Below are 26415 nucleotides of genomic sequence, written 5' to 3'. Positions count from 1 at the left end.
ACGCAAGCCGGCCCCGCCCTTCCACCCCTCCCCGCGCTCCCAGGCCCGGCGCGCGCCGCCTGGAACCTTCCCGGGCCAGGCTGGGGGTGGGCAGACGAGGCCCCACCTCTGCCGGGCGCCTGGCGGGCGCGCAGGCGCAGTCTCCCCAGGTTGTAGACGCGGCGGCCCGAACGGGCGGGGTGAGTTGGGGACGCGGAGCTGTGGTCGCAGCGGCGGTATGGTCGCCGCAGTTTCTCGGTCTTCGCTTCGGCGACCTTGACCCCCTTGTGGGTGGGCGAGGCTGGAAGAGAGGCTCCCCACCCCCCTCGGCTTCCCGATCCCTGGGGGCGCCGGGCGGTCACCCAGGGCCGTGTGAGCGCAGCTCTGCCGGCTTCGGGTCCCTGCGGCTGCGGGAGAAGCCCTAGGCGTCAGGGCTGGCGAGGGGCCGCCTGGGAGGCGCCCGAGTCCCCTGGTGACCTGGGCGTGCGGTGGCCCCACACCCTTCCGTCCGCCTCCTCGCGGCGCATTTCTCTTCACATCCTCGGAGTGTGTGTGTTGGTGACCGGAGGAAGCGTGTCTAACCCCGACTTTCTGGAAGCGTCGTGTATTAGGAGCTCCGGAGCCGGACTGCTTGGGTCCGCATTTCCATCCACCACTTACTGGCTCTGGGACCTCTGCAAGTCAACCTCTCTTTCTCAGTTTCAAGTGTAAAATGCGGGAAAATAATAGCAACTTACCTCCTAAGGTGGCTGTGAGGGTTGAGTGGGTTAATATCTGTGAAGTGCTTAGAACTGAGCGTGATACACAGCAAACCATAAGATGCTGCTCATCTTTTTGACCTTGGTATATAAAAGGAGATAGTGTTTTTTTCTTCTCTTTCCAACCCCCATAAATAATTGCCCAAGAGTGGGAAAAAAAGGACTTTTTCTTAAGGATATGGGCTTTTTGCATAGCCTGTTTAAAAACAGCTTTCTAAACAACTTGGTTGCACATCCTACTTTAGAGAAAAGACAGGTGTTAAGTGATGGTGAAGTTGAAAACTGTAAAGTTTATTGTTTGGAAAACCGCATGAGAAAAATGGCCAGAACATATTTGTGCTAAAAAGAGTTAACATAGCAGGCCTGAGACTGCTATCTTTAGAAAGGACTGCTTGCAATGTTGGTGCTTGTTTGGCATCTGGGAACTTAGATTTTTGGGTTTGTGCTGAACAGTTACGTTTTACGCCGAAATTACCAGCTTCTGTAAAAATCCGGGACACCAAGTCTCTGATGGGCTTCCCTGCGCGGAAGCGTTGCATACGTGTTGCTGTATTTTCATTGGTTGAGGAAGGGTGTGTTTTGTTTGACCCCTCTTGGGAGGGAGACCACATAAGGAGCCTACACGTGATTCCTCCAGACTCCACTTGTGTCTTTTTCTATTGTGATGAGCCTGTATATCCATACTGCATTGTGTAATAAATGTCAGCCATGAATACAATTATATGTTGAGTCCCGTGCATCCTATCAAAACTCTAAATGTGGGGGAGATCACGGAGATCCAGAGCCACAGTTATGTAAATTTGTATAAAGGTAAGGGATGTAAGTGCAGTTTTGTTACAGGATCTATTTCCTAGTGGTACTGGGCTTTTAGTGTAACCATCACCTGAATAATGTACATTGTTTCCATTAAGTAATTTCTCATTCCTCACCCCACTCCCATCCTTCCCAGTCTCCAGTGCCCAGACACAATTTTGATGATGTAAAGTATTGGAAGCTCTAATAATTGGACTTTTAAATTTGTCCTTTTGCCTTAAATGGAAATTGGAAAACTGCAGATACATGATTGCCGAATCCTGGGTTACTGTACCAAATGATTCTGTCTGTTTAGACATATTACATATGGCAGAAAAATCATCAGAAATTGCCTCTACATTACCAAGTTAAGTTTGAGTCAGTGTTTTTGAAAAAAGGCACAGGTTGCTTACAGTATGTAGGTCAAATGCCTGGTTTTGTTTATTATTTTGCTAGCATTATCTGTGTTAATGCTCATCTTTATCAAGAGCTTATCTGTATCACAGCGGGAAAATATAACCAGTTTCTCATAGACCATTTTCTCTGTATTTTATTAGTTATACCTATCTCTTTTCAGGACATCAAATTTAAATTGATGGAGGTAGGTTTGTAAATTTGGGAATAGAAAGATCAAATTTGCCATCTGCTTATGTCTGTCTTCCCTTAGTGAACGACTAGATCAGTTTTTGATAAGTAAGTGGGGAGATGGAGGGGTTAGAGGTTTAAGGAAAGTGAAGAAGATTTGAAGTGGCTTTGTTGATAGTATGTAGGTTTACCAGAAGGTGTAGTGAATAATAATGGACCTAGTCTCCTTTCTTAAGACACTTTCTCCCGACATGGAGAAAATGATTAATTGGGTTCATCTAGGATTGGGTTCTGCCAGAGAGGTGATGTCGTCCTTAAGGCTCTGCACAAGTATTCCAGTTCACCTCTTTTTGGGTACATGTAATGTTGCACTGTTTATACACGGGCAACCCCTCTCCATGTCTACTTGAAGTTAAATGTGCCATGTGACTTGCTTTAGGAAGCAGCTCTCCATTAGCCATTTCTGCTTCTCCCTACCCTTCTGTAAGGGTCATGGAAGGACTTGAGATGCAGCCTCTTGTCAGCCTGGACACTATAGGAAATTATGAGTGTCTGATCAGGCAAGCTGGAAGAACTGGGAAGTTACGATCAGAGAAGGGGATTCGTAAATTAGTGATTTTATAAGGTGGAACTGGAGGGGAGAGAAGATGAGGAAGTTTGGAGGGAGAAGGTAGACATGAAGTGCTCAAGGAACTCAGAGGCTTTTTACATGGTCCTAACCCTGAAGCCCTTAATTTATTGCAACTTAGTTCAGTAGTGATGACCGTTGGACTTAATGGTAAACTTGAAAGCTCCCTTATTGTGAAATATGGAATGAATAAATCAAGATTTGGAATTTAGTACTGAATTGAAAGATTCATTACTTTGATCATTGAAAAGTAAGTCAGCAACCATGAAAATTGTGATGTTGCTTAGCTACCAGGCAGGAGAGTAATAGGTAGGCTAAGCTACTCTAACAGAGACTCCAAAATATAGTGGTTTTAAAAAATGCTTAGCTTGTATCTAAAATCTTTTATAATTAACTGAATTTTTAAGAAATGTAAAGGATAGAGGTAAATAATACCATGAAGAAAGAGACAAATGCAATGTGAGACATTATACAACTTTGCTGTTGAAAGAGTATTCTGTGGGCCCCCAGCAGTGGCTTCAGTTTTAAGCTTTTTAGATAGGTAGAATCTCAGGTCTTGTGCCAGACTTGTTCAATCAGAACTTTCATTTTAACAAGACCCTCAAGGTGACTCATGCACTGGCCCTATCTCTTTAAAAAGCTAAAGTCTTAGGCAAGTAAAAGGTTGAAGAACTGTTCTGTTAATAGATTAAAAGATACTAAAGACACAACCAATATAAAGTGCAAACCTTGATAGGATCTTTTTCAAAAAACCAGCTATAGAAGACAATTTAGGGCCAAATAAGGAAATTAGAATATGATGGAAAATGAGATGATATTAGAAAATTATTAATTTTCTTAGATATGATTACATTGTTATATAGGAGACTGTACTTATTTTTAAGAGATACATGCTGAAGTATTTAGGGATGAACTGTCAAGATCTGTACAACTTACAAACAGTTCAACAACAACAAATATATATATATATAAAACGCACACATACATATGTGTCTCTATATACACACATATTGATATTTAGATAAAAACAAACATAGCAAATTGTTAATAGGTGTGGAATTGGTGGAGCACCATGCTTCATACCTGTAATCCCAGCTGTTTGGTAAGCCAAGGCATGTGGATTGCTTGAGCCCAGGAGTTCAAGACCAGCCTGGGCAACATGGGGAAATCCCATCTCTACTAAAAAATACAAAAAAATTATCTGGACGTGGTGGTGTGCACCTGTAGTCCCAGCTACTTGGGAGGCTGAGGTGGGAGAATCACCTGAGCCTGGGGAGGTCGAGGCTGCGGTGAGCTGAAATCAGGCCACTGCACTCCAGCCTGGGCAATTGGAGTGAGACTCTGTCTCAAAAAAATAATAATAGCCGGGCACAGTGGCTCATGCCCGTAATCCCAGCGCTTTGGGAGGCGGAGGTGGGTGAGTCACGAGGTCAGGAGATCCAGACCATTCTGGCTAACAGGGTGAAACCCCGTCTCTACTAAAAATACAAAAAAAATTAGCCAGGCCTGGTGGCATGCGCCAAGCGTAATCCCAGCTACTCTAGGGAGGCTGAGGCAGGAGAATTGCTTGAACCCAGGAGGTGGAGGTTGCAGTAAGCCGAGACCCGTCTCTAAAATAATAATAATAATTAATAAATGTGGAATCTAAATTTATATGAGTGTTCATTATACTGTTCTTTTAACTTTTGTAGATGTTTAAAATTTTTCATGATAAAAAGCTAGAGTGAACCCCCCCCCCCCCCCCCCCGCAAAATGTGGTAGCTTAAAAAGATAGAAATTGGCCAGACGTGGTCTCATGGCTGTAATCCCAGCACTTTGGGAGGCCGAGGCGGGCGGATCACGAGGTCAGGAGATGGAGACCATCCTGGCTAACACGGTGAAACCCCGCCTCTACTAAATATACACACACACACACACAAAATTAGCTGGGCGAGGTGGCGGGCGCCTGTAGTCCAGCCTGTGGTCCCAGCTACTCTGGAGGCTGAGGCAGGAGAATGGCGTGAACCTGGGAGGCGGAGCTTGCAGTGAGCCGAGATCGCGCCACTGCACTCCAGCCTGGGTGACAGAGCGAGACTCCGTCTCAAAAAAAAAAAAAAAAAAAGATAGAAATTTAATTTTCTCTTAATATTCTGGTGCTAGTCGTACAGCACAGGTAGAGTGACTTTACTGTGCTTGGCTTACAGCTTCCATTTTTGATCCAGTATGGCTCATCCAGCTCCTACTATTTCCTTGCTAGCAGAAGGGAGGAAAGGGTGAAGAGAACTCATTATCCAGAAGCAACACTTACTCCGTTGATGACAACTTTAGTTTTGATCATTCACCTGGACATCTTATATTTAGGGGCTGTGTCTTGGTTCAGCCCGCTAGAGCAAATTATTATAGGCTGGGTAGTTTAAACAACACAGACTTATATCTCACAGTACTGGGAGCGGGGAAGTCCAGGGTCAAGGTGCTGGCAAATCTAGTATCTGGTGAGGGCCTTCTTCCTGGTTTATAGATGGCCATCTTTGCCATCTTCTCTGTATATCCTCATGTGGATACAAAGGTAGCTTTTATTATAAGAGGCCAGTCTCATTCATGAGGGCTCACCTACATGACCTAATTACCTCGCAAAGGCTTCACCTTCAAGTACCATCGCTTTGGCGATTAGATTTCAACATGTGAATTTGGGGTGGGGACACAAACATTTAGTCAGTAACAGTATAGTTGGCAAAAGCCAGTGGAATATATCATGTGTATACTGATTTAACAAAGATTTATTTCATTTCAACTGATGTTCCCTTCTTCTTCCTCTGTTAATATCCCAGACCAGTTAAAATTGAAGTCATTTCAATTTTGATATGCATTACATAAAATATAAAATTTTAATTTTGAAGACTCAAATGTATGAATTTTTTTCCCTCAGTCCCTTCAGTAAATAACAGATGCGGGTGAAAGATCCAAGTAAAGCTTTACCTGAGAAAGCCAAAAGAAGTAAAAGGCCTACTGTACCTCATGAAGAAGACTCTTCAGATGATATTGCTGGTAAATTGTGATATTTGGCATCCCAAATAGTGTTGAGAAGAAATAACAATGCAGTTGACCCTTCAACAACACGGGTTTGAATTCTGAGGATCAACTTGTACACGAATTTTTTCAACCAAACGTAGATGGAAAATACACTATTCTTGGGATGCGTAAAAACTGCATACTCAGCAGACTGACTTCCTAAATGCAGATTCCACAGGGCCCACTGCGGGACTTGAGTATGCACAGATTTGGGTAAATGTGGGGAGGTCCTAGAACCAACTACGCCCCCCACCTCCCTGCCTCAAGTATCTGAGGGATGACTATGTGTTTTTGTTTTTGTTTGTTTTTGTTTTGTTTTTATTTTGAGAAGGAGTCTTGCTCTGTCGCCCAGGCTGGAGTGCAGTGGCGCGATCTCGGCTCACTGCAAGCTACGCCTCCCAGGTTCACGCCATTCTCCTGGCTCAGCCTCCGGAGTAGCTGGGACTACAGGCGCCCGCCACCTCGCCCGGCTAATTTTTTGTATTTTTTTAGTAGAGACGGGGTTTCACCGTGTTAGCCAGGATGGTCTCGATCTCCTGACCTCGTGATCTGCCCGTCTCGGCCTCCCAAAGTGCTGGGATTACAGGCTTGAGCCACCACGCCCGGCCTGACTGTATAAGTTTTTAATTAAGAAATCTGGGCCGGGCGCGGTGGCTCAAGCCTGTAATCCCAGCACTTTGGGAGGCCGAGACGGGCGGATCACGAGGTCAGGAGATCGAGACCATCCTGGCTAACACGGTGAAACCCCGTCTCTACTAAAAAAATACAAAAAACTAGCCGGGCGCGGTGGCGGGCGCCTGTAGTCCCAGCTACTCTGGAGGCTGAGGCAGGAGAATGGCGTGAACCCGGGAGGCGGAGCTTGCAGTGAGCTGAGATCCGGCCACTGCACTCCAGCCTGGGCGACAGAGCGAGACTCCGTCTCAAAAAAAAAAAAAAAGAAATCTGTTACTCTTTATTTTTACTATTTTCTGCGTAAGCATTAGAATCACCTTGTCTAGTTTCAAAAAATCCTGTTGGTATTTTTATTAGGATTTTGTCTAGTTTATAATATGAAGTAACTTAGATTGGCCTTTTGTTTTGTTTTGTTTTGGTCTCTTTCTCATGGCCTGTTAAAACCATGTCACCAAGCCACCAGATCTTGGCAGATGGCCTTTGGGAGCTGCTGGCCTCAGGACTTGGTTTTCTCTTTAGTCTCATGCTTTTGATTTAGGCCTCTGAGGATTTTCCTCACTTTCTTGCCGGTTTTCTCCATTTAAAGAGATATTTTTAATATATTATTTCCATTTTAGGTGTGCATAGTTGCATACAGCTATACATACACACTCACATATGAGTGTGTATGTCTTGTGAAATCCGAATAAGTTCTAAGGATTGTACCAACATCAGCTTCCTGGATTTGATATTTTACTATAGTAGTCCAAAATATTAACATCAGAGGAAGCTCAGTGAAGGGTGAATGAGACCTCCTTGTATATTTCTTTGTACCTTCCTGTGAATCTAAAATTAGTTCAAAAATTTAAACCGTAATAAATCAGGGACATCAGGTAAGGTCCTAATGATATTTAAAGAGATACTTCAGACATCCTTCAATGCAGCAAACTGGCTATCCTGAAACATCATCCAATTTTAGTACATGTATAGCTTTGTATAACCACCACCAATCAAGATACTTGACTGTATCATCACCACCCTATGTGCTGTCCATTTATAGCAACACCCTCTGCCTTGTGTCCACTGCCCCCTAAAACCGTGAATCTCTTCTCTCATTCTATAATTATGTTATATCATGAACATTATATAAATGGAATTACATAGCATATATTTTTTGAGTTATTTTGTGTGTTGAATCTGTGCTTTTTAGTGAACAACATTTAATACTTTTGAGATTTGCTTAGTAATGGTAGCACTTTAGTGTAGCAAAGAAAATGTTGAGATTTTGTTTTATCTTATTCAGTAGGTTTAACTTGCCAACATGTAAGTCATGCTATCAGCGTGAATCATGTAAAGAGAGCAATAGCTGAGAATCTGTGGTCAGTTTGCTCAGAATGTTTAAAAGAAAGAAGATTCTATGATGGGCAGCCAGTACTTCCTTCTGATATTTGGTTGTGCCTCAAGTGTGGCTTCCAGGTAAGAAAAGTGTTATTTATATGTGAGTTTATCTGAAATATTTTCCTTAAATGCTTATTGTGAGCTGGACTGTTGGTCATGCATAGGAGTTAAAATAAATTTATTCCAATTTAGATAGAAATTTTCCAAGAATGAACTTAAAAATGATTGTTAAGGTAAAGTAAAAGGTATGCTATGTTCAGAAAGTAATCAAGTGTGGTTTATAAATACTTGCAGAGGGAATTCAACCTATTTGCAGTAGTTCCCATATCTGGACCAGTCTTTACCTTTTGTATTTACTTAGGAAATAGATCCACCTTTCAGATTAATTTTTTTTTCTCTCAAAACAGATTTTTCTGCTGCTTTTGCAAAATAGTTTAAAATCTTAAAGTTTAGAAGTTATTAATACCTGTAATAAATTTTCTAATGAAATTAAAAGTATATACGTTTTTTCAAAAAATAAGAGAAATCTTCATTATCTCACACAAAATGTCCAGAAGTAAGGCCACTTCAGGATTAGTTAATTTAATGGAAAGAACATTAAAAACTGAGGTTTATTCTATTCTCTGCTCTGCTATCCTCAACCTCATGGTTGTGTTCCTCTTTAAAAAAGAAAAAAACCTTTCTGGAAAGATTCAGCAGATTTGACTTCCCTTCATGTTGCATTAACCAGAATTGCATCTCATTTCTTTACTTACCTAGTGAGGGAAATTGCTGATTGGTCTGTGTCTCAGTAGTTCTCAGTGGGTTGGGGTGAAGTTGTGTACAGGATTGGGAAATGTGTGTTTGTGGAAGGGCACCACTGGCCTGCCAGGATGCTGGGTGTTCCACAGTGTGCCAGACAGTGTGTACATTTTTAAACGATAGGGAAATTAACTTTGCCCATGATTGTTTTAGGTAAATACTGTATATTGAAAAGCATGTTAACCTGTTTGCAAGAAATTAAATTTAATGAGAATCCATATTGCTTTTTTGAAACTTTCTCCTCTGGCCTGAAATTAAAAACAGAACAAAACTTTTCAGTGTAAGTGTGAATATAATTTAAGTTTTGATTAATTTGAAACAAATATTTGTAAGTCATACAAAATAGCATTCTGTTCATCTTCAGGGATGTGGTAAAAACTCAGAAAGCCAACATTCACTGAAGCACTTCAAGAATTCCAGAACAGAGCCCCATTGTATTATAATTAATCTGAGCACATGGATTATATGGTAAGTTAAATTTTGTTAGTTCTTGTGTCCATTAACCAGCCCCCCCAATTTTTTCTTCAAGCTTTTAAGGTAAAATATTTAAAGATGTTCTATCAGCTTATGGTTTTTTAACCTGAACACAATCTACGGGATACCTGAAGAAAATTAACATTACCTATGAATATAAAATTTAAATTGGAAAAATGTTAACTCTCTACCTTTTTTTGTTGTTGTTGTTGAGATGGAGTCTCACTCTGTCACCAAGGCTGGAGTGCAGTGGTGTGATCTCGGCTCTCTGCAACCTCCGCCTCCCGGGTTCAAGCAATTCTCCTGCCTCAGCCTCCTGAGTAGTTGGGACCACAGGCGCACGCTGCCACAGCTGGCTAATTTTTGTATTTTAGTAGAGATGGGGTTTCACCATGTTGCCCAGGCTGGTCTTTGAACTCCTGAGCTCAGGCAATACGCCCTCCTCAGCCTCCCAAAGTGCTAGGATTACAGGTGTGAGCCACTGCGCCTGGCCTCTCTACTTTTCTCTGACATTTTCCTTTTAATATTAAGAAAAATTCTTTTTAGTTGATTTTTTTTGGTAGTGAACTTGCTAATACAGAATTCTAGTGTTGTAGAGAAGGAAGATACTTCAAGCAGTCAGGTCATTTTCTGAAGGGAGAAGGAATAGCTGGGCATAAGTAGCTTGTAAAAACTTTTCAGGTCATTCTGCTATTTAATCCTGGTTGAGAACCTAGTCCAGTTTCCTATGTTACCTGTAAGGAAACTATGTAATATTTACCTTTTTGTGGTTATGAAGTAAAAATCCAGGTACTAAAACAAGTTTTTTTCGTGGGGCACGGTGGCTAACACCTGTAATTCCAGCATTTAGGGAGACCACAGTGGGTGGATCACTTGAGGTTAGAAGTTTGAGACCAGCCTGGCCAATATGGTGAAACCCTGTCTCTACGAAAGATACAAAAATTAGCTGGGCATGGTGGCGCATGCCTGTAGTCCCAGCGGCTCAGGAGGTTGAGGCAGGAGAGTCACTTGAACCCAGGAGGTGGAGGTTGCCACTGCACTCCAGCCTTGCTGATAGAGTGACACTCCTTTTCAAAAAAAACCAAAAACGAGTTTTTTTATTTTCTAGTGTCTTATTAGCGTATCACACTGTTTCGGTGGTATAAATGGACACTATGTTGAAATGCTTCCTCTGTGTTTTACAATAATATTCCACCTTGAATCTATGGACTCCTAAGAGTTCCTTGAATGAATTTTCAGGAGTCCTCAGATTTTCTTTAACATAAAAATGTTTTGTCTAAAATTAATATAAGGGTATTTTAGCTGACAGAAGAGGTCATCATCTTTAATACAGCCAGAAGGGTTGGGCACCTGCTGCATTTGTGTTTTTCTTTGTTGTTGTGAGTCCCAAGTAGTAGTATTGGGGAGAATGAGGAAAGGTCAGAGGGAACTTAATATATAAATGATGCATTGGAACCAAGGGAGACAGCAGTAGTGCCATAGTGCGGCAGTTCAATAAGGATTTCACTTTAGTGATCTCAAACTCTAGCTGCATCAGAATCTCAGGGAGATCTTACTATGACAGACTGCAGGATCCCAGTCTTAGAAATTCTAATTTAGTAGTTCTGGGGTGGAGGGGCCAGAGAATTTGCATTTAACAAGCTCCCAAGTGTTGCCAGTGCTGCTGGTCTGGAGACCACAGTTTAAGAACTACTGAATTAGAAAAAGGTGGGTAAGAAGATTGTGAAAATGTAAGGTAGCACTGGTGTAATGCATTATGTTTTTTTGCTTTTTTTTTTTTTTTTTTTTTTTTGAGATGGAGTCTCACTCTGTCACCCAGGCTGGAGTGCAGTGGCGCCATCTTGGCTCACTGCAACCTCTGCCTCCCGGGCTGGGAGTAACTGGGATTACAGGTGCCTGCCACCACGCCCTGCTAATTTTTGTATTTTTAGTAGAGATGGTGTTTCACCATGTTGGCCAGGCCGGTCTTGAACTTCCAACCTCAAGTGATCCTCCCGCCTTGGCCTCCCAAACTGCTGGGATTACAGGTATGAGCCACCACACCCGGCCATAATGCATTATGTTTATAAAACACTTTGAACACTTTCCAACACATGTTCTTAAATGATCACTGGATCTCATGAGGATAAAGGAAACAGGTAATTATAATATAGAGAGGAAACAAATTAATATGATGTATTAATGAGTAAACTTAATTGAGGGTAGTTTTCTGAATTGGAATGCGCTTTTGAAAATGTCTTTCCTAACCCTCTACCTCCAAATAAGCACCCAGCAAAATAAAACACCTATCTCTTTGAGTCTTACCCATCTCTATATGTAATCAAGCTAGAAGCCTGGCAGTTATTTTCTTCCCCTTTTTTATGTTATTTTATTTTTTAGCCTGTTAACAAAAGTAGACAGAATGGTATAATGAATTTTCCCATACCCATCAATCAGCTTCTGTTGTTGTTGTTGTTGTTGTTGTTGTTGTTTTTCCAGCTTTAAACATTATCAACTCACAGCAAGTCTTGTTTCATCTAGGCCAGGATTTCTCGATCTCAATACTCTCGGCATTTGGACTGTTAATGCTCTGTGATTAATTCCTTGTTGTGCTGTCCTGTACATTATTGGATGTTTACCAGCAACCCTGGCCTCTACCCACTTAAATGCCAGTAGTGGTCCTCTCTCCTCTTACCAGTTGTCAGAACCAAAAATGTCAAATGTCCCCTAGGTGGCAAAATCACTCCTCATTGAGAACGGCAGTGATTCTCAACACCAGCATTGAGAATTGCTGACATTGTCTCACTCCTCCCTACCCAAGGCAGTTATTTTGACACTTCCCTTTCCCTCCTCTTTTACATCTAATTTGTTACTGTTTCTATCTGCAAATATATATAATGAATGCCCATTTCTCTGCAGATCGTCTGCTACTATACTAATCTGTTTCTGTTCCTAATGCCCTCCAATCTAGTTTTATTACATTAGTGAGAGTGATGTTTTTAAAGTGTAAGTTGGGGCTGGGTGTGGTGGTTCACACCTGTAATCCCAACACTTTGGGAGGCCGAGGCAGGTGGATCACTTGAGGTCAGGCATTCAAGACCAGTCTGACCAACATAGTGAAACCCCGTCTCTAATAAAAATACAAAAATTAGCTGGGCGTGGTGGTGCATGCCTGTAATCCCAGCTACTGGGTGGCTGAGGCAGGAAAGTCACTTGAACCCTGGAGGCAGAGGCTGCAGTGAGTTGAGATTTCACCACTGCACTCCAGCCTGGGAAACAGAGTGAGACTCTGTCTCAAAAGTAAAAAATAAATAAAGTGTAAGTTGGACCGTATCATGGCCCTGCTTAAGAACCCTCTCATGGCATTTCATTATAAACTGCCAAAGATAAACTGCCAAAACTTTCATTTCAACTGTAAGGCTCTGTATGAATTGTCCCCTGCTTATTTCTCTAGACTTACCCGGTACCTTCCGGGTACATTTGTATACAAATACATTTGTATTCCCTCCCATGTAATTTAAGACAAAAGTAACTAAATGCCAACTTTGTTATCTGATGTGCAAAATTATTGAGGATATTTTCATAAATTTTATATTTTTTCAGGTGTTATGAATGTGATGAAAAATTATCAACGCATTGTAATAAGAAGGTTTTGGCTCAGATAGTTGATTTTCTCCAGAAACATGCTTCTAAAACACAAACAAGTAAGTTAAGCAATTACTAAAGGAATCTGTGTTAAAATATAGATATTTCATATAAAGAGTTCAGAAATTCAGAAAGAATACTTTAGATTTCACTGTGACAGCCCAGTCAGTAATTTGAATAAAGATATTATGAGTATTGACTGGGTGCAGTGGCTCATGCCTGTAATCCCAGCATATTGGGAGGCCGAGGTGGGCAGATCATGAGGTCAAGAGTTTGAGACTGGCCTGGCCAACATGGTGAAACCCTGTCTCTACTAAGAATACAAAAATTAGCCGAGTATGGTGGCACGTGCCTGTAATCCCAGCTACTCGGGAGGCTGAGGCAGGAGAATTACTTGAACTCGGGAGGGGAGGCGGAGGTTGCAGTGAGCCAAGATCACGCCACTGCAGTCCAGCCTGGGCAACAGGGCAAGACTCCGTCTCAAGAAAAAAATACATATATATTATGAGTATCATGCATTCTTAGGTGGAAACCTTGTTATATGTTTATGTAACCAATTTGAGAAACTGAAGTATGTCGTGTCTAGATCATGGGCTTTGAAGTCAGTCCTAATAAGTTTCAATTTAGGCTTCCCCACTTACTGGCCATGGTCATTTTTATTGCTTAGTTTTCTTATTTATAAAATTAGGATGATAATTCTGTCTTATGGAATTACTATGAGGCCTAGAGATAATATTTTCTAAAGATTTAGAAATAATGCATGTAAAAATACTTGCATAGTACCTGTATTAGTCTTTTCTCATATTACTATAAAGAAATACCTGAGATTGCATAATTTATAAAGAAAAGAGGTTTAATTGGCTCACAGTTCCACATGTTGTGCAGGAAGCATGCTGCTGGCATCTGTCCAGCTTCTGGGGAGGCCTCAGGAAACTTTCAATCATGGTGGAAGGTGAAGGGGAAGCAGGCACGTCTTACATGGTGAAACAGGAGGAAAAGAGAGATGAGGGGGTAGTACTCACTTTTGAACAACTAGATCTTGTGAGAACACACTGACTATCATGAGAACAGCACCAAAGTGATGGAGCTAAACCATTCATGAGAAGCCCACTCCCATGATCCAGTCACCTCCCATCAGGCCCTTCCTCCAACATTGGCAATTACAACTCGATGTGAGACTTGGGTGTGGACACAGATCCAAACTATATCAGTACTTGACACATATGTATGAAATGGTGTCTGTTATTTGTTACATAATTGCAGCATAGTTCTGACACTAACTACTGGGAGTTAGGCCAGACTTCACAGGCTAAGGGCACAGTTGCCCACAGGACTGCCCTCACTTCAGACACTAGCTGCAGGCTTGAGGGTTCCTAGGCCACCAAATTTCTGACCAACTGTCTACAGATTTGGGGGTTCCTACCATTTCTTCAGGGTCAATGATAATTTACTAGAATGAGTCAGAGAACTCAGGAAAGTGCTGTACTAACAATTATAGTTTTAATATAGTAAAAGGATACAAAACAGCCAAAGGAAGAGACGCATAGGACAAAGTCTGGGGAGGGTCCCAAATGTGAAGCTTTTGTGTCCACTCCAGAGAGAGTGAGGACACACTCTCCTCACCCTCCCCAGCCCACACATTCGTGTGCACTGATATGCACAGAGTATTGGTAACCAAGGAAGCTCACTGGAGTTTTGGTGTGGAGAGTTTTGTTGGGATTTCATTGTGTAGGCATGATTGATTGAATCATTGGCCATATTGATTTAACTCAGTCTCCAGGCCCCCAACATTCTAATCACATGGTTGGTCTTTCTGGCAGGGCCAGGCCCCATCCTGATTCATCTCTTCAGCATAAACTGTCTAGGGGCCCACAGTGAGTCACTTTGTTGACATAAACTATCAAATATGGCCTGAGGGACCCATTATGAATAACAGACACTCTTGTCACTCTGTAAATTCCAAGGATTTAGAAGGTACTTCCCAGGAACCTGGGGAGAAAAGCCAGCCAGATCCTTTATTATACAACAGTAACGTATTATATATTATGTATTTCGTTATTGTATACTTCGTTACCTAACAAATACATACTATATAATGTATGTTAAGAGTGTAGGATAACAGTTTCTTCATCCAAAAATAGTAAGTGCTTCCCACATGCCAGGTATTAAATTTTATTTGGTCTGTAGTATTAACAAAAATAGTTTTATCTTGCCCTCTAGGCATTTAGATTATAGTGTGAGCAACAGGCAAAAAATGCAAATATAAAATGACTTCTGGTAAGTGCTACAAAAGAAAGGAACAGATTGCAGTGCTAGGTAATAATATAGTAGTCACAGTGATCAAGAAAGGCTAATATTGCAGAAATGTGGTTTGTTAGGAGAGAGTGCAAAGAGATGAAGTTACGAGGTGGGTGAGCTGGTCATGAAGGATACTGTAATGAACTCCACGTTAAGGAATTTTTATTTTATTGGAAGTTTAATGGAAGTTACTAAAGTGTTTTAAGCAGGGGGTTATCACGGTAATTTCATGCTTTTTAAAAATAAAGATAACTGATTGCTATGTGGCACACAGATTGTAGGGAGTTAAGCCTGGGGGTGGGGAGATCATGAAGAGGGTTAAGGAGGTGATTGTGATGGGGCAGGTGAGAGGCTGATACTCTCATGGGGAGTGGGTGGATTATATGTAGTGAGGGAGGCAGAGTGAGAGGAATCAAGTATTAATATAAACCTCAGGTTTTTCATTGAACAACTAGGTGAATGGACATGATAATTTTGAGTTTCCTTTGAAGCAGAATTGAACTGCTTAGTAGGTGGCATCAGAAACTGAAAAGCTATGTGAAACTATAGTTGCCAACTGTTTTCTATAGCCCAGTGTACAGCTGTTTTTGTTAGCCATTGCCCTAATGAGACAGTAATGGTGAAGGAACTGGAGGAGGAACCAGAGAAGGTAAACTCAGGCTCCTGGACAGCAGTAGAAATGATTAATTTGATCACTTATTCATTTACTTATTCAACAAACATTTACTGAATTCTGTTCTGCACTAGGCATACTAGTTGTAGCTCCAATTCTGCTCAAATAAAGAACCAGGAAAATATGGTAGTGAAAGACATGTAATACTACTGGAATTGAAGTTGGTCATAATACTGTTTGCTGAAAAATGTGCATTAAGTTTCCTTGGCCATATAAGAAGATAGGCAAGGATATGATGGCATGGGTGATGAAAGTACAAGTTTAGAAATTATTTTGTCTGGATTTTTTTTTTTTTTTTACCTTAGAGGTTCCCTAAGGTTAAGTACAAAGCCAGTCTGATTTTCATTCAGTTTTACAGATTTCTTGAATGATTATTACAAGAAAGATGCTAGGAAGGGAGCATAAAATTACGGTATGATGGAAAGTACATGGCTTTGAGGTTGGGCACGGTGGCTCATGCCTTAAACCCAGCACTTTGGGAGCCCAGGGCTCCCAAACCAACATGGTGAAACCCTGACTCTACTAAAAATACAAAAAAATTAGCTGAGCATAGTGGCACTTTCCTGTAATCCCAGCTACTCAGGAGGCTGAGGCATGAGAATTGTTTGAACCCAGGAGATGGAGGCTGCAGTAAGCCGAGATCACACCACTGCACGCCAGCTTGGGTGACAGAGTAAGACTCTGTCTCAAAAAAAAAAAAAAGACAGTAGATGGCTTTGAGTCAGGGGGTCTGGCATTCAGATTTGACTGTCGCTACATGTGTGACTCCAGGCAGTTATCTGTTTATCCAAGCCTCATTTTTCCGTAGTACTTTATATTTCCAAGGTGCTTCAGGGAATAGAGATTGATAAGACAGTCCCTAAATCTTTAAGAGGCTAAAGATCTGAAAGAAGGTGTGAGATTAAAAAGTAATGATATGCAAGTAGAGTAAGTTTTCTATTTTAAGTAACAACCAAAGTCCTTCAAATATCCAAAGAGGGATATAATGTTCACTTGTAGGAACTAAAAAGGAATCATGGATGAGCTGGCTTTCAAGTTGACCCTTAAAGGATGAACTTTGGGCAGGTGAAGATGAGAGAAGAAATCATTTCAGGTGGTGGGAAGCACTAATATAAGCCTTAATTGTGCTTATGGAACCGTGAGATAGCACCTGGAATGGTGGGGAACGGGCTCTTGAGGTAGTTTGAGAGTGAGTGGAGCTTTCAAAGTTGGAGAGATACATGGTTCTTAGTTTAAGGCTTTCGGTGGTTCTAGGGCAAGATGTTATTATCCTTGTGGGTTAAGCTACAGGATCTCTCAGGCAAGTTTGATTTAAAATAATATTCCTTGGCATTCTAGAATAAGTTTTTGGATATAATAGTTTGTCATACTGTGTCTTGTATGCGGCTTCAGTATATTTTTATAAAATATTTGGCAAATCAAATATGAAAGTTGTTATTTAGGTTTGCAAGAATGCTGGATATGATTTTGCAGTAATCTTAATGGTAATCGTGAAGATTATAGCATTGTGAAAACACCTATATGTGATAATTCAAAAGGAATATGAAACTGTATTATTGTGTTTGGGTGACAGGATAAGTATGATTTTAAAAGATTATTTTTGTATTTTTGCACTAAGTAAAAATAGTTATCAAGAAGAAAGCCCATGCCTGTACGTTAAACACATTTTGAAGTTAAGCATGACCAGACATTTTCTCTCTCTCTCTTGAAAGGATATCACTAATTCTTTTGTTTTTTTCTTCCTTTACTTTTAGGCGTCACTATCGTAAAATCAGATAGTATGTGGGTGGCTCACGCCTGTAATCTGAGCACTTTGGGAGGCTGAGGCTGGCAGATCACTTGAGTCCAGGAGTATGAGACCATCCTGGGCAACATAGCGAGACTTGTCTCTAAAAATAAAAATAAAATAAATAAATTAAATACTATGAAAGATAACTTTTTCAAAACAAGAGTTTAGTGAGTGGCACTGTCTTACATTTTTACAAGTCTCAAGTGTCTGGCTTAATAGAAAATGGCTGGATTCTCATATCTGCTTCTGCATTTAATCTTTTGTGATATCACATGCCATATGGCCTCTGGAGAACGGCACTGTATAATTGAGAGTGAATGAAAGTAAAAAAAAAAAAAAAAAGCAAATAAAATCTTAGGCTTATTATTAAAATACTTTTGACCATAAGTACCCTTGAAAGGAGGAAGTTGCCTTCCGACCCGCTTTGAGAAGTGCTGAACTGTAGCACATTTGTCTTTATACTTTCTGTCTTCAGCCTTATCCATTAAGGCTCAGCTCAAATTCTACTTCTATGATGCTTTCCCTTATCTCTTTTTTGGCACTCAGTGTCTGTGCAGCACACTTTAGAATCTAATAACACACTTTTTTGATTTTCATATTTATGTTTGTACATGTCTTATTTTCTCTCAAGACTGTAGGTTCCTTGAAGACTAGACTCTGGGTTAGATTCTTTTTTATTTTTATGTGGGTAGACAGTAAATACTTGCTGAATAAACCAAAGAGAATGTGACCAGTTTTTATTGAGGAAGTAGATAGATAAGCTTTGCACTTTCACCCCCAATCCTAAATACTAATATCAAAATATTTATTCAGTCTTTTAATATCTTTGAGTTCCTGCTTTGTGCCAGATACTGCATTAGGTGTTAGAAATGCAGTAGTGAATGAGACAGATCTACTTCCTAGTTCCCATCGTTACTGATCTTTTGGTCTATTGAGGGATATAGACAAATTGCACTTAGTTATACTTGCCTGTTTAAATAGTGCTGTGATGGAGCAAGTACCAGGGACCGTGTGAACACTTTGGAATAGTATCTAACATCGATTGGAGGAGCCAGGCCAGTTCTATTTAGAGGAATAATCCAACTTAGTTGGAAGCAGAAGAATATCTAGAAATTATCTGGGCAAAAAGGGAACGGATTGTGTGCTCCAGGCAAAAAAAAAAATAGCTCATTGATGAGAGCTCGATAGGTTCAGGGAAGTCTAGAGAGCTGAAAAGTTGAGTTTTGTGGTGTAGAAGATGGTGAGAGGTGAGACTTGAGGTAAGTAAGAACAGGTATTTAAGGGCCTTGTACAGATAGAATTTGTTCTGAGGGCAGTGAGGAACCACTGTTAAGTTTTAAGCAGAGAAGAGGCTGATCAGTGATTTTGTATCTTAGATCTCTTGGATTGACTTGTATGGAGACAGTTAGGAATGCCTATATATGTATAACTGCCCATTTATTATGTTAATATCAATTTATCATATGACAGTAAAGTTTTCTAAGGCAAATGGTTAACTGGAAGTTAGTTGATTTTGAGAATAAACTGGCAAGCTAATTATTATTTGGTTCCTAGCTAGGGGAATTGTAGGGCAGCAAGTTGTCTCTTTTTACTTGCTCTTTAAAGATTAAACTTCTTTTCAGCTGTAGAAATGAGCAGATTACATTAATACTACATGACTGGTTTAGGTAATTGCATTAAGCAGTTGAGATGAACCCCAGCTCAGGTTCCCAGAAGAATGCTTACAGCTGTGTAGATTTCACATCTGATGTTAGGATTTGCTTATAGAAACAAAACTCCCTCTACCTCCCCCTTCCCCATACATGTAATAAAAAGGTAATATCTAATGCAAGACTGAAAATGGGCAAATAAGCATTTTTGTGAGTCCCACCCAGATATAGGTATTATTAAAAAGTAAACCAGAAAACTTTGGAGACAGTAAAAAAAATCAGTGGTTGCAAGGAGTTGAGGAGAAGGGGTGAATAGGCAAAGCACAGATAATTTTTTAGGGCAATAAAACTACTCTGTGTGATACTATAATGCTGGATCCATGTCATTCGGCATCTGTCCAAATCCACAGAATGTACACTGCCAAGAGTGAACCCTGATGTAAACTATGAACTTTAGGTGATAATGATGTGTCAGTGCAGGTTCATCAGTTACAACTAATGAACCATTCTGGTGGGGGATGTTGATAAGCGGGGAGGCCATGCATGTGTTGGGGTAGGGGGTATATGGAAAATCCCCATTAACATATGCTCAGTTTTGCTGTGAACCTAAAACCTGCTTGAAAAAAAAAAAATTTTTTTTTTAAAAGTGGGCCAGTGTCCTCTGAAAGGCTCATTAGATTTCTCACTTTAATAGTCTTTTAAATGTCACGAAGTGTTCTACACATATTTAGAGAATATAGGAATTCCTGGTGAAATAACGTAGTTGAATATTGGTTTATTTTTTGTGAAATAGATGACTGACAATCCCATGTTCTTTTCTAAACCAATACATTTGGCTCATAATTTTAATACTGATGGGATGCCATTTTTAACAAGATTAAAGAGAAGACAAAATACTATATCTTGCTGAATTTATTAAGCTTGTGCTCCAGGTATACAATAGACATGAATTATGTGGGATTTATGAAGGATGAGTTTGCTGTATCTTTTTTTTTTTTTTTTTTTTTTAGTAAGAAAGTAAGTGGTGGTATGTTCAGGATCTGAAACGCCATCTGAGGATAATATCATGACCTGTTTCAGTAACAATTTGATTATTTACTTAAAAAAAAAAAAAGGTGATACACGCTGGGCACATGTATGGCTTATGCCTGTAAGCCCAGCACTTTGGGAGGCTAAAGTGGGAAGATTGCTTGAGGCCAGTTGTTCGAGACTAGTATGGACAACATAGCATGACCTATCGCTATTTATTTTTGTCTGTTTTTTTAAGAGGTAATACAGTTCTCTAAAGTGACAGTCATGTTTCTAAGAAATTTGCATTTTCAAAAATGAGCACTAAAAATAGTTGTTTCAGTGTATACAAGGGGCTAGGCTCAAAAAGATAATGACATTTTAAGAGGAACTTATTTTTACCTATGGGGTTTTTAATTTGGGGTTCCTCATCTGAACTACAAAACACAGTAAAATTATTAGAGTGACGATTTTCTCAGTTCTCCCAAAGATGTCACATAATTAGTACCCTTCCAGATACATAGGGAGAAGTTAATTGCATACAGTGGGTACCTACGATGTTAGGGCCTAATTTTTTAAGGATTCATTTGAGAAGGGCTGCTACAAACTATGATTTAAAACGCTATAAATCCAAACACAAAACACCCATGCAGCAATTGATTACATACAGCTTTTACTTAAGAGTAATGGCTTTTCTATTCATATCACCACTGTCCTTTTGTTAGTGTCTTATACTACTGTCACACTTATAAATTGCACCATCTTTATTATAACAGACAGTAGATAATGTTTAAGTGTGTGAATTCTGAAGCTAGACTGCCCAGGTTTGAATCTTCCCTCAACACTAACCAGCAGTATACCTCAGTTTCATCTTGGAAGTGCTTCAGTTCTAACATGGGGACAGTTATCAGAGGTGACAATATAAGGGAGATACACTCTGAAACTCTAAATGCAAAATAAGTTCTCTTCCCCCTTGCCTATGGAAAGAAAGGGAAGAACCAGTGTTCCCCACTTTTGGTTTAACCAAGGCAATTCACAAATACACCTTTGGGAAAAGAAAGACACCAATTTAATGTTGCTTCACAACAAACCCACTATTGGTTGTTTTCAATTTTCTCCTGTGATAAACAAAGCTGTATCTTTGTGTATTTGCTCTTTTATTTTGTAGGTGAAAATTTTTTGGAATTTCTTGGCCAAAGTATAAATTTTCATTACCGTTGTAAAACTGCCCTCCAGAAAGCTTGTACAAAGGGTGTAGTTGACAATAGTGCCCATAATTCCATATTTAACTTTATTGTTCAGTTTTGTTTTGCCATAATGAAGTTTTTAATGTCATTGTTGCCAGGTCATTAGTCTTTTCTGTTTTTAACCTTTGGGGTCATGCTTTGAAAGTCTTTGCTCTCCAAGATTCTAAAGATACCTAAAATTTGCTGGTACTTTGAGTTGTTTTATGTTTATGATTTAATATCCTTGAACTCAGTTTGTTTGTTTGTTTTCTGAAACAGAGTCTCACTTTGTTGCCTAGTTTGGAGTGCAGTGGCATGATCTCAGCTCACTGCAACCTCCGCCTCCCAGGTTCAAACGATTCTCCTGCCTCAGCCTTCTGAGTACCTTGGACTACAGGCAAGCACCACCATGCCCAGCTAATTTTAGTATTTTTAGTAGAGACAAGGGTTCACCATGTTGACCAGGCTGGTCTCGAACTCCTGACTTTAAGTGATCCTGCTGCCTTAGCTCCCAAAGTGCTGGGATTACAAGCGTGAGCCATCATACCCGGCCTTGAACTTAGTTTTTTAAAAAGATAGTGGCCGGGCGCGGTGGCTCAAGCCTGTAATCCCAGCACTTTGGGAGGCCAAGACGGGCGGATCACGAGGTCAGGAGATCGAGACCATCCTGGCTAACACGGTGAAACCCCGTCTCTACTAAAAAATACAAAAAACTAGCCGGGTGAGGTGGCGGGCGCCTGTAGTCCCAGCTACTCGGGAGGCTGAGGCAGGAGAATGGCGTAAACCCGGGAGGCGGAGCTTGCAGTGAGCTGAGATCTGGCCACTGCACCCCAGCCTGGGCGACAGAGCGAGACTCCGTCTCAAAAAAAAAAAAAAAAAAAAAAAAAAAAAAAAAGATAGTGATAGGATCTGTAAGTGTTGAAGTCATTTTTATGCTAGAAAAATTTGAGGTAATATCTTAAGATTTTTTAAAAAGTTCTTAGGTTGTTTTGTTGTTTCTATTGTTTTGTTTTGTGTTTGCTTTGCTGGTATTTCAACCAGTTTTGTCTTAGAAGACTTGAGGTACATACAAAACCTATCAGTCCTACTCAATCAGCTACTTTTTGAGGACTCAGATTGTAGGCTTAAAGGTAAACTACAGAGATGTGTAAGAGTTTTAAAAACTTAAAAGTGCCAGAGAAGTGTGCTCTCAATGTTCTTTGCATTCTAGGTTGATACTTTCTTTTTATATAAAGGATGACAGTGTTAGTAATATAGAAGTGATAAGTAAATTAATTGCTTTTATTTTTTATTAGTTTTGATTTATTTCCCAAGGTGAGATAAATCCCTTTTAATAAAATAACCTAGCCTGGAAACTCTGTGATTACCTTTTTGACTGTATGGACCACTTTTTTGTAGGTGTGGGTAAGCCTTTACGAGAAGAAAATAAATGATAATAAAAATTTTGTGTAGTTTGTCTTTATTGTCGTAGCAGCTTTGTCCTCTTTCTTATACCATACTTAAAAACATCTCGAAGTTCATTCCTTATTGTATTTGGTTCTGTGTTTGTAAAGGAAGAAGAGAGTTTTTAATATGATCTAAAATGTTTGCAGTGCCAGATTGAGAAAAGCTTTGTTATCTCTGAAAACAAAATGATCAAAATAGTTCTTCAGTAGAAGCTATAAATTGCTTTTTATTAAAACATACAGGCTGGGCGCCGTGGCTCATGCCTGTAATCCCAGCACTTTGGGAGGTCGAGGCAGGGTGGATCACCTGAGGTCAGGAGTTCGAGACCAGCCTTGCCAACATGGTGAAACCTCATTTCTACTAAAAACACCAAAAATTAGCCGGGCATTGTGGTGGATGCCTGTAATCCCAGCTACTCAGGAGGCTGAGACAGGAGAATCACTTGAACCTGGGAGTTGGAGGTTGCAGTGAGTCGAGATCATGCCATTGCACTCCAGCCTGGGCGACAAGAGCAAAACTCCGTCTCAAAATAAATACATACATACATACATGCATACGTACATACATACCTGCATGAATGTCAAATAATTGAGACTGATTCAGACATCCCTGTTTTAAACTAGAATTATAAACTCTCAGTTGACAGCTTCTTAGTAAACACATATACTACAAGTATGTTTAGTTTCCAAATGCTTTCCTGAGATATTAGTTATCATAAATTTAAGGCTTGGCTGAGCATGGTGGCTCATGCCTGTAATCCCAGCACTTTGGGAGGCCAAGGAGGGTGGATCACCTGAGGTCAGGAGTTCAAGACCAGCTTGGCCAACATAGTGAAACCCCATCTCTACTAAAAATATAAAAGTAGCCAGGCATGGTGGTGTGTGCCTGTAATCCCAGTTACTCAGGAGGCTGAGACAGAATTGCTTGAACCCAGGAAGCAGAGGTTGCAGTGAGCCAAGATTGTGCCACTGCACTCTAGCCTGCACTCTAGACTGAGACTCCGTCTCAAAGAAAAAAAAAAATTAAGGCCTAAAGTCTCTGCTGTTCACTATGTATGAATTCTTTATACTCCAGTCATAAATAAGAAATTGGGTGTAAACAGTTACAGTGGTTCATATAATGCCTGATACACAAAGGGCATTGATAAATCAATTTTATAAATGTACAACTTAGTAAAATTTAAGACTGGCACTTTTATTTTAAGTAAAACTCTTAAATAACTCTTAGAGATGTTATTCTGGCCAAGTGCGGGGGCTCAGTCCTGTAATCCCAGTGCTTTGGGAGGCCGAGGCAGGCACATCACTTGAGATCAGGAGTTCGAGACCAGCCTGGCCAATGTGATGAAACCCCATCTCTACTAAAAATACAAAAAGTTAGGCATGGTGGTGTGCGCCTGTAATCCCAACTACTCTGGGCACGAGAAGACTGTGCTGGCCTTTGCCCCCAAGCTCTAGTGTGGGGTTTATTTCTTATTTATTATAATATTTGGAGGACAGGAGAAGAGACCTATCTTGCTAGTTCTTTTCTGCTTTAACTCAGGATTCTGGAGTTGGGAGTTAAAAACAACTCCTTAATATCTGGACAACAGATTCCAGTGACAACCAATAACATTTAAAGAATAAAAAAACCACGAAGACTGAGGCACGAGAATCACTTGAACCTGGGAGACAGAGGTTGCAGTGGAGCTGAGATCACACCACTGCACTCCAGCCTGGGAGACAGAGCAAGACTCTATCTCAAAAAAAAAAAAAAAATTATTGTATTTTCTAGTTAAATTATGTTATGTGTTTAATAGCATAATTTTTAATATTTTCTCACAGACTTACATGTAAAAGTCAACAAACAGACCCTTGCCACTTGTGTGAAGTGGCTATTTAACCATGAAATAAACTCTTTTTATTGCCATTGCCCTGTGGGTATGTTCTTTCTGGCAGTGCTGTCCATATTTGGTGGCTATGCATGGAGAGCCAGGTGGTGCTGAAAAGCATCGCACAGTGAAGCGTGGATATATCTAGGTTTGACATTTGTCATCCCTTACTGCTGAAGGGAGGGGGAAAAATCTGTTTTTCCATATGTTTATGCTTTATTTTGCCTGCAGTTTTGTCCAGATGGTCTTATGAACATTGTTTACTTTGGGATGCCATCCCAGATGTTTTGAAAACTGTTGGATAAATGTGGCACACAGATACATAAATCATTTGCATATTATGGTTTTTAAAATGTTATGTGTCTTTGCAAGATTAAAATATAATTTATTTCCAGGAGTATTTTCCCAAGTGAATAATGTGTCTGCGTATATATGTATTTTTTAACGTTTTTTAAAACAGGCCCAATGGGCGTCATGCGTATATATATTTCATAAGTATATAAAACATACATAGTTATTATCTGTAGGTTATTTCTTCCAGACATTCTGTTTTCATGTTAATAAGCTAAAAAAATATTGTGGCAACACTTACTAAGAATGTTAAATCTGTTTCATGTTTTGGAAGAAGCCAAAAAAAAAAGATACTTTTGAGGAGTCATATTTGTTTAGGGTTGCATATACCCAAATCTTTAAGAATCTTGTCCTACTGTCTTTTATAATTCTTCTCATTGTACATAAATCACTGAAGAGAATTTAGGTGATAAAATGACAATGAATTTATAATCAGAAGATTGTCATTGTGACCTTGGGCAAATCACTTAACCTGTTGGAGACTGAGTTTTCTAAATGTAAAATCAGAGTTCACAGCCTGAAAAAATTGAGTAATGCTTGGATTTAATTTCTCTCCCATCTTAAATCTCTCAGAAATCACTATGAAACCACCTATTGGCAACAGCAATAATGAGAGTCTGAACCCTTCCTATTCTAGGTTCTATGTACAGGCTCAGATATAAACAAGAGGCAGACTGTTCTGTCTGGAAACCCAGCCAGCATCCATATCAGGGTTCCTCTTGTTTGTGTAGTGCTTCTTAAATACTGACTGGCTTTTTTCATTTGCTTTTATATTCATCCGAATACTACCTGGCCTCTTCCCCCTTTTCCTTTTTTCCATGCCTGGTGTTTGTACTTCAGTGACCCACTTCGTTGATTGTGCTGGCCTTTGCCCCCAAGCTCTAGTGTGGGGTTTATTTCTTATTTATTATAATATTTGGAGGACAGGAGAAGAGACCTATCTTGCTAGTTCTTTTCTGCTTTAACTCAGGATTCTGGAGTTGGGAGTTAAAAACAACTCCTTAATATCTGGACAACAGATTCCAGTGACAACCAATAACATTTAAAGAATAAAAAAACCAGGAATAAGGGGGGAAGCCAGTTAATAGGGTTTATAAAAACTATTGCAGCACAGGATAAAAGTTGTTGGAACTTAAAACTCTTTTCCATGAAATAGGTTTGCTTAATGAAAGAAACATCTTCTGCTGGGTGCGGTGGCTCACACCTGTAATCCCAGCACTTCCTGCTCCTTGGAACATGGCCACTCCCACTCGAGTTCATCTCCTTTAATGCTGTTTACAGAAGTGGGGCAGGTGTCATAATTTATTTCCTCTTAACTTGTCAGAGACATAAGAAGCTAACCTACTAGTTCTGCTGTTTAATCTTGCAGA

General features: G+C 40.1%; 1 protein-coding gene and 1 long non-coding RNA gene across 3 annotated transcripts in view; one reads left to right on the top strand and one right to left on the bottom strand.

Moving 5' to 3' along the window:
• The first annotated feature begins 42 nt into the window (after nucleotides 1-42).
• USP45 (ubiquitin specific peptidase 45) overlaps nucleotides 43-26415 on the top strand; it is an 80951-nt gene continuing 54578 nt past the window's right edge. The window contains exons 1-5 of one of the 2 annotated variants that reach the window (XM_033234683.1): nucleotides 43-179; nucleotides 5648-5766; nucleotides 7745-7917; nucleotides 9005-9108; nucleotides 12697-12797. In XM_033234683.1, the coding sequence (XP_033090574.1) occupies nucleotides 5667-5766; nucleotides 7745-7917; nucleotides 9005-9108; nucleotides 12697-12797 (478 nt within the window). In that variant the 5' untranslated portion in view covers nucleotides 43-179; nucleotides 5648-5666. Of the gene's footprint in view, nucleotides 180-5647; nucleotides 5767-7744; nucleotides 7918-9004; nucleotides 9109-12696; nucleotides 12798-26415 lie in introns of those variants that run through there. The other variant, XM_033234684.1, reaches the window with a different exon arrangement.
• Nucleotides 14996-19507, bottom strand: LOC117097121. The gene is made up of 3 exons (XR_004442819.1): nucleotides 19498-19507; nucleotides 17918-17920; nucleotides 14996-15569 (listed from the first exon to the last, which is right to left on the bottom strand). It is a non-coding gene; the product is annotated as an uncharacterized LOC117097121 (long non-coding RNA).

This window comes from Trachypithecus francoisi, unplaced genomic scaffold (assembly GCF_009764315.1).
Source record: "Trachypithecus francoisi isolate TF-2019V2 unplaced genomic scaffold, Tfra_2.0 Lachesis_group15, whole genome shotgun sequence".
Taxonomy (NCBI): Eukaryota; Metazoa; Chordata; class Mammalia; order Primates; family Cercopithecidae; genus Trachypithecus; species Trachypithecus francoisi.
This window is presented reverse-complemented; position numbering and strand designations above follow the sequence as displayed.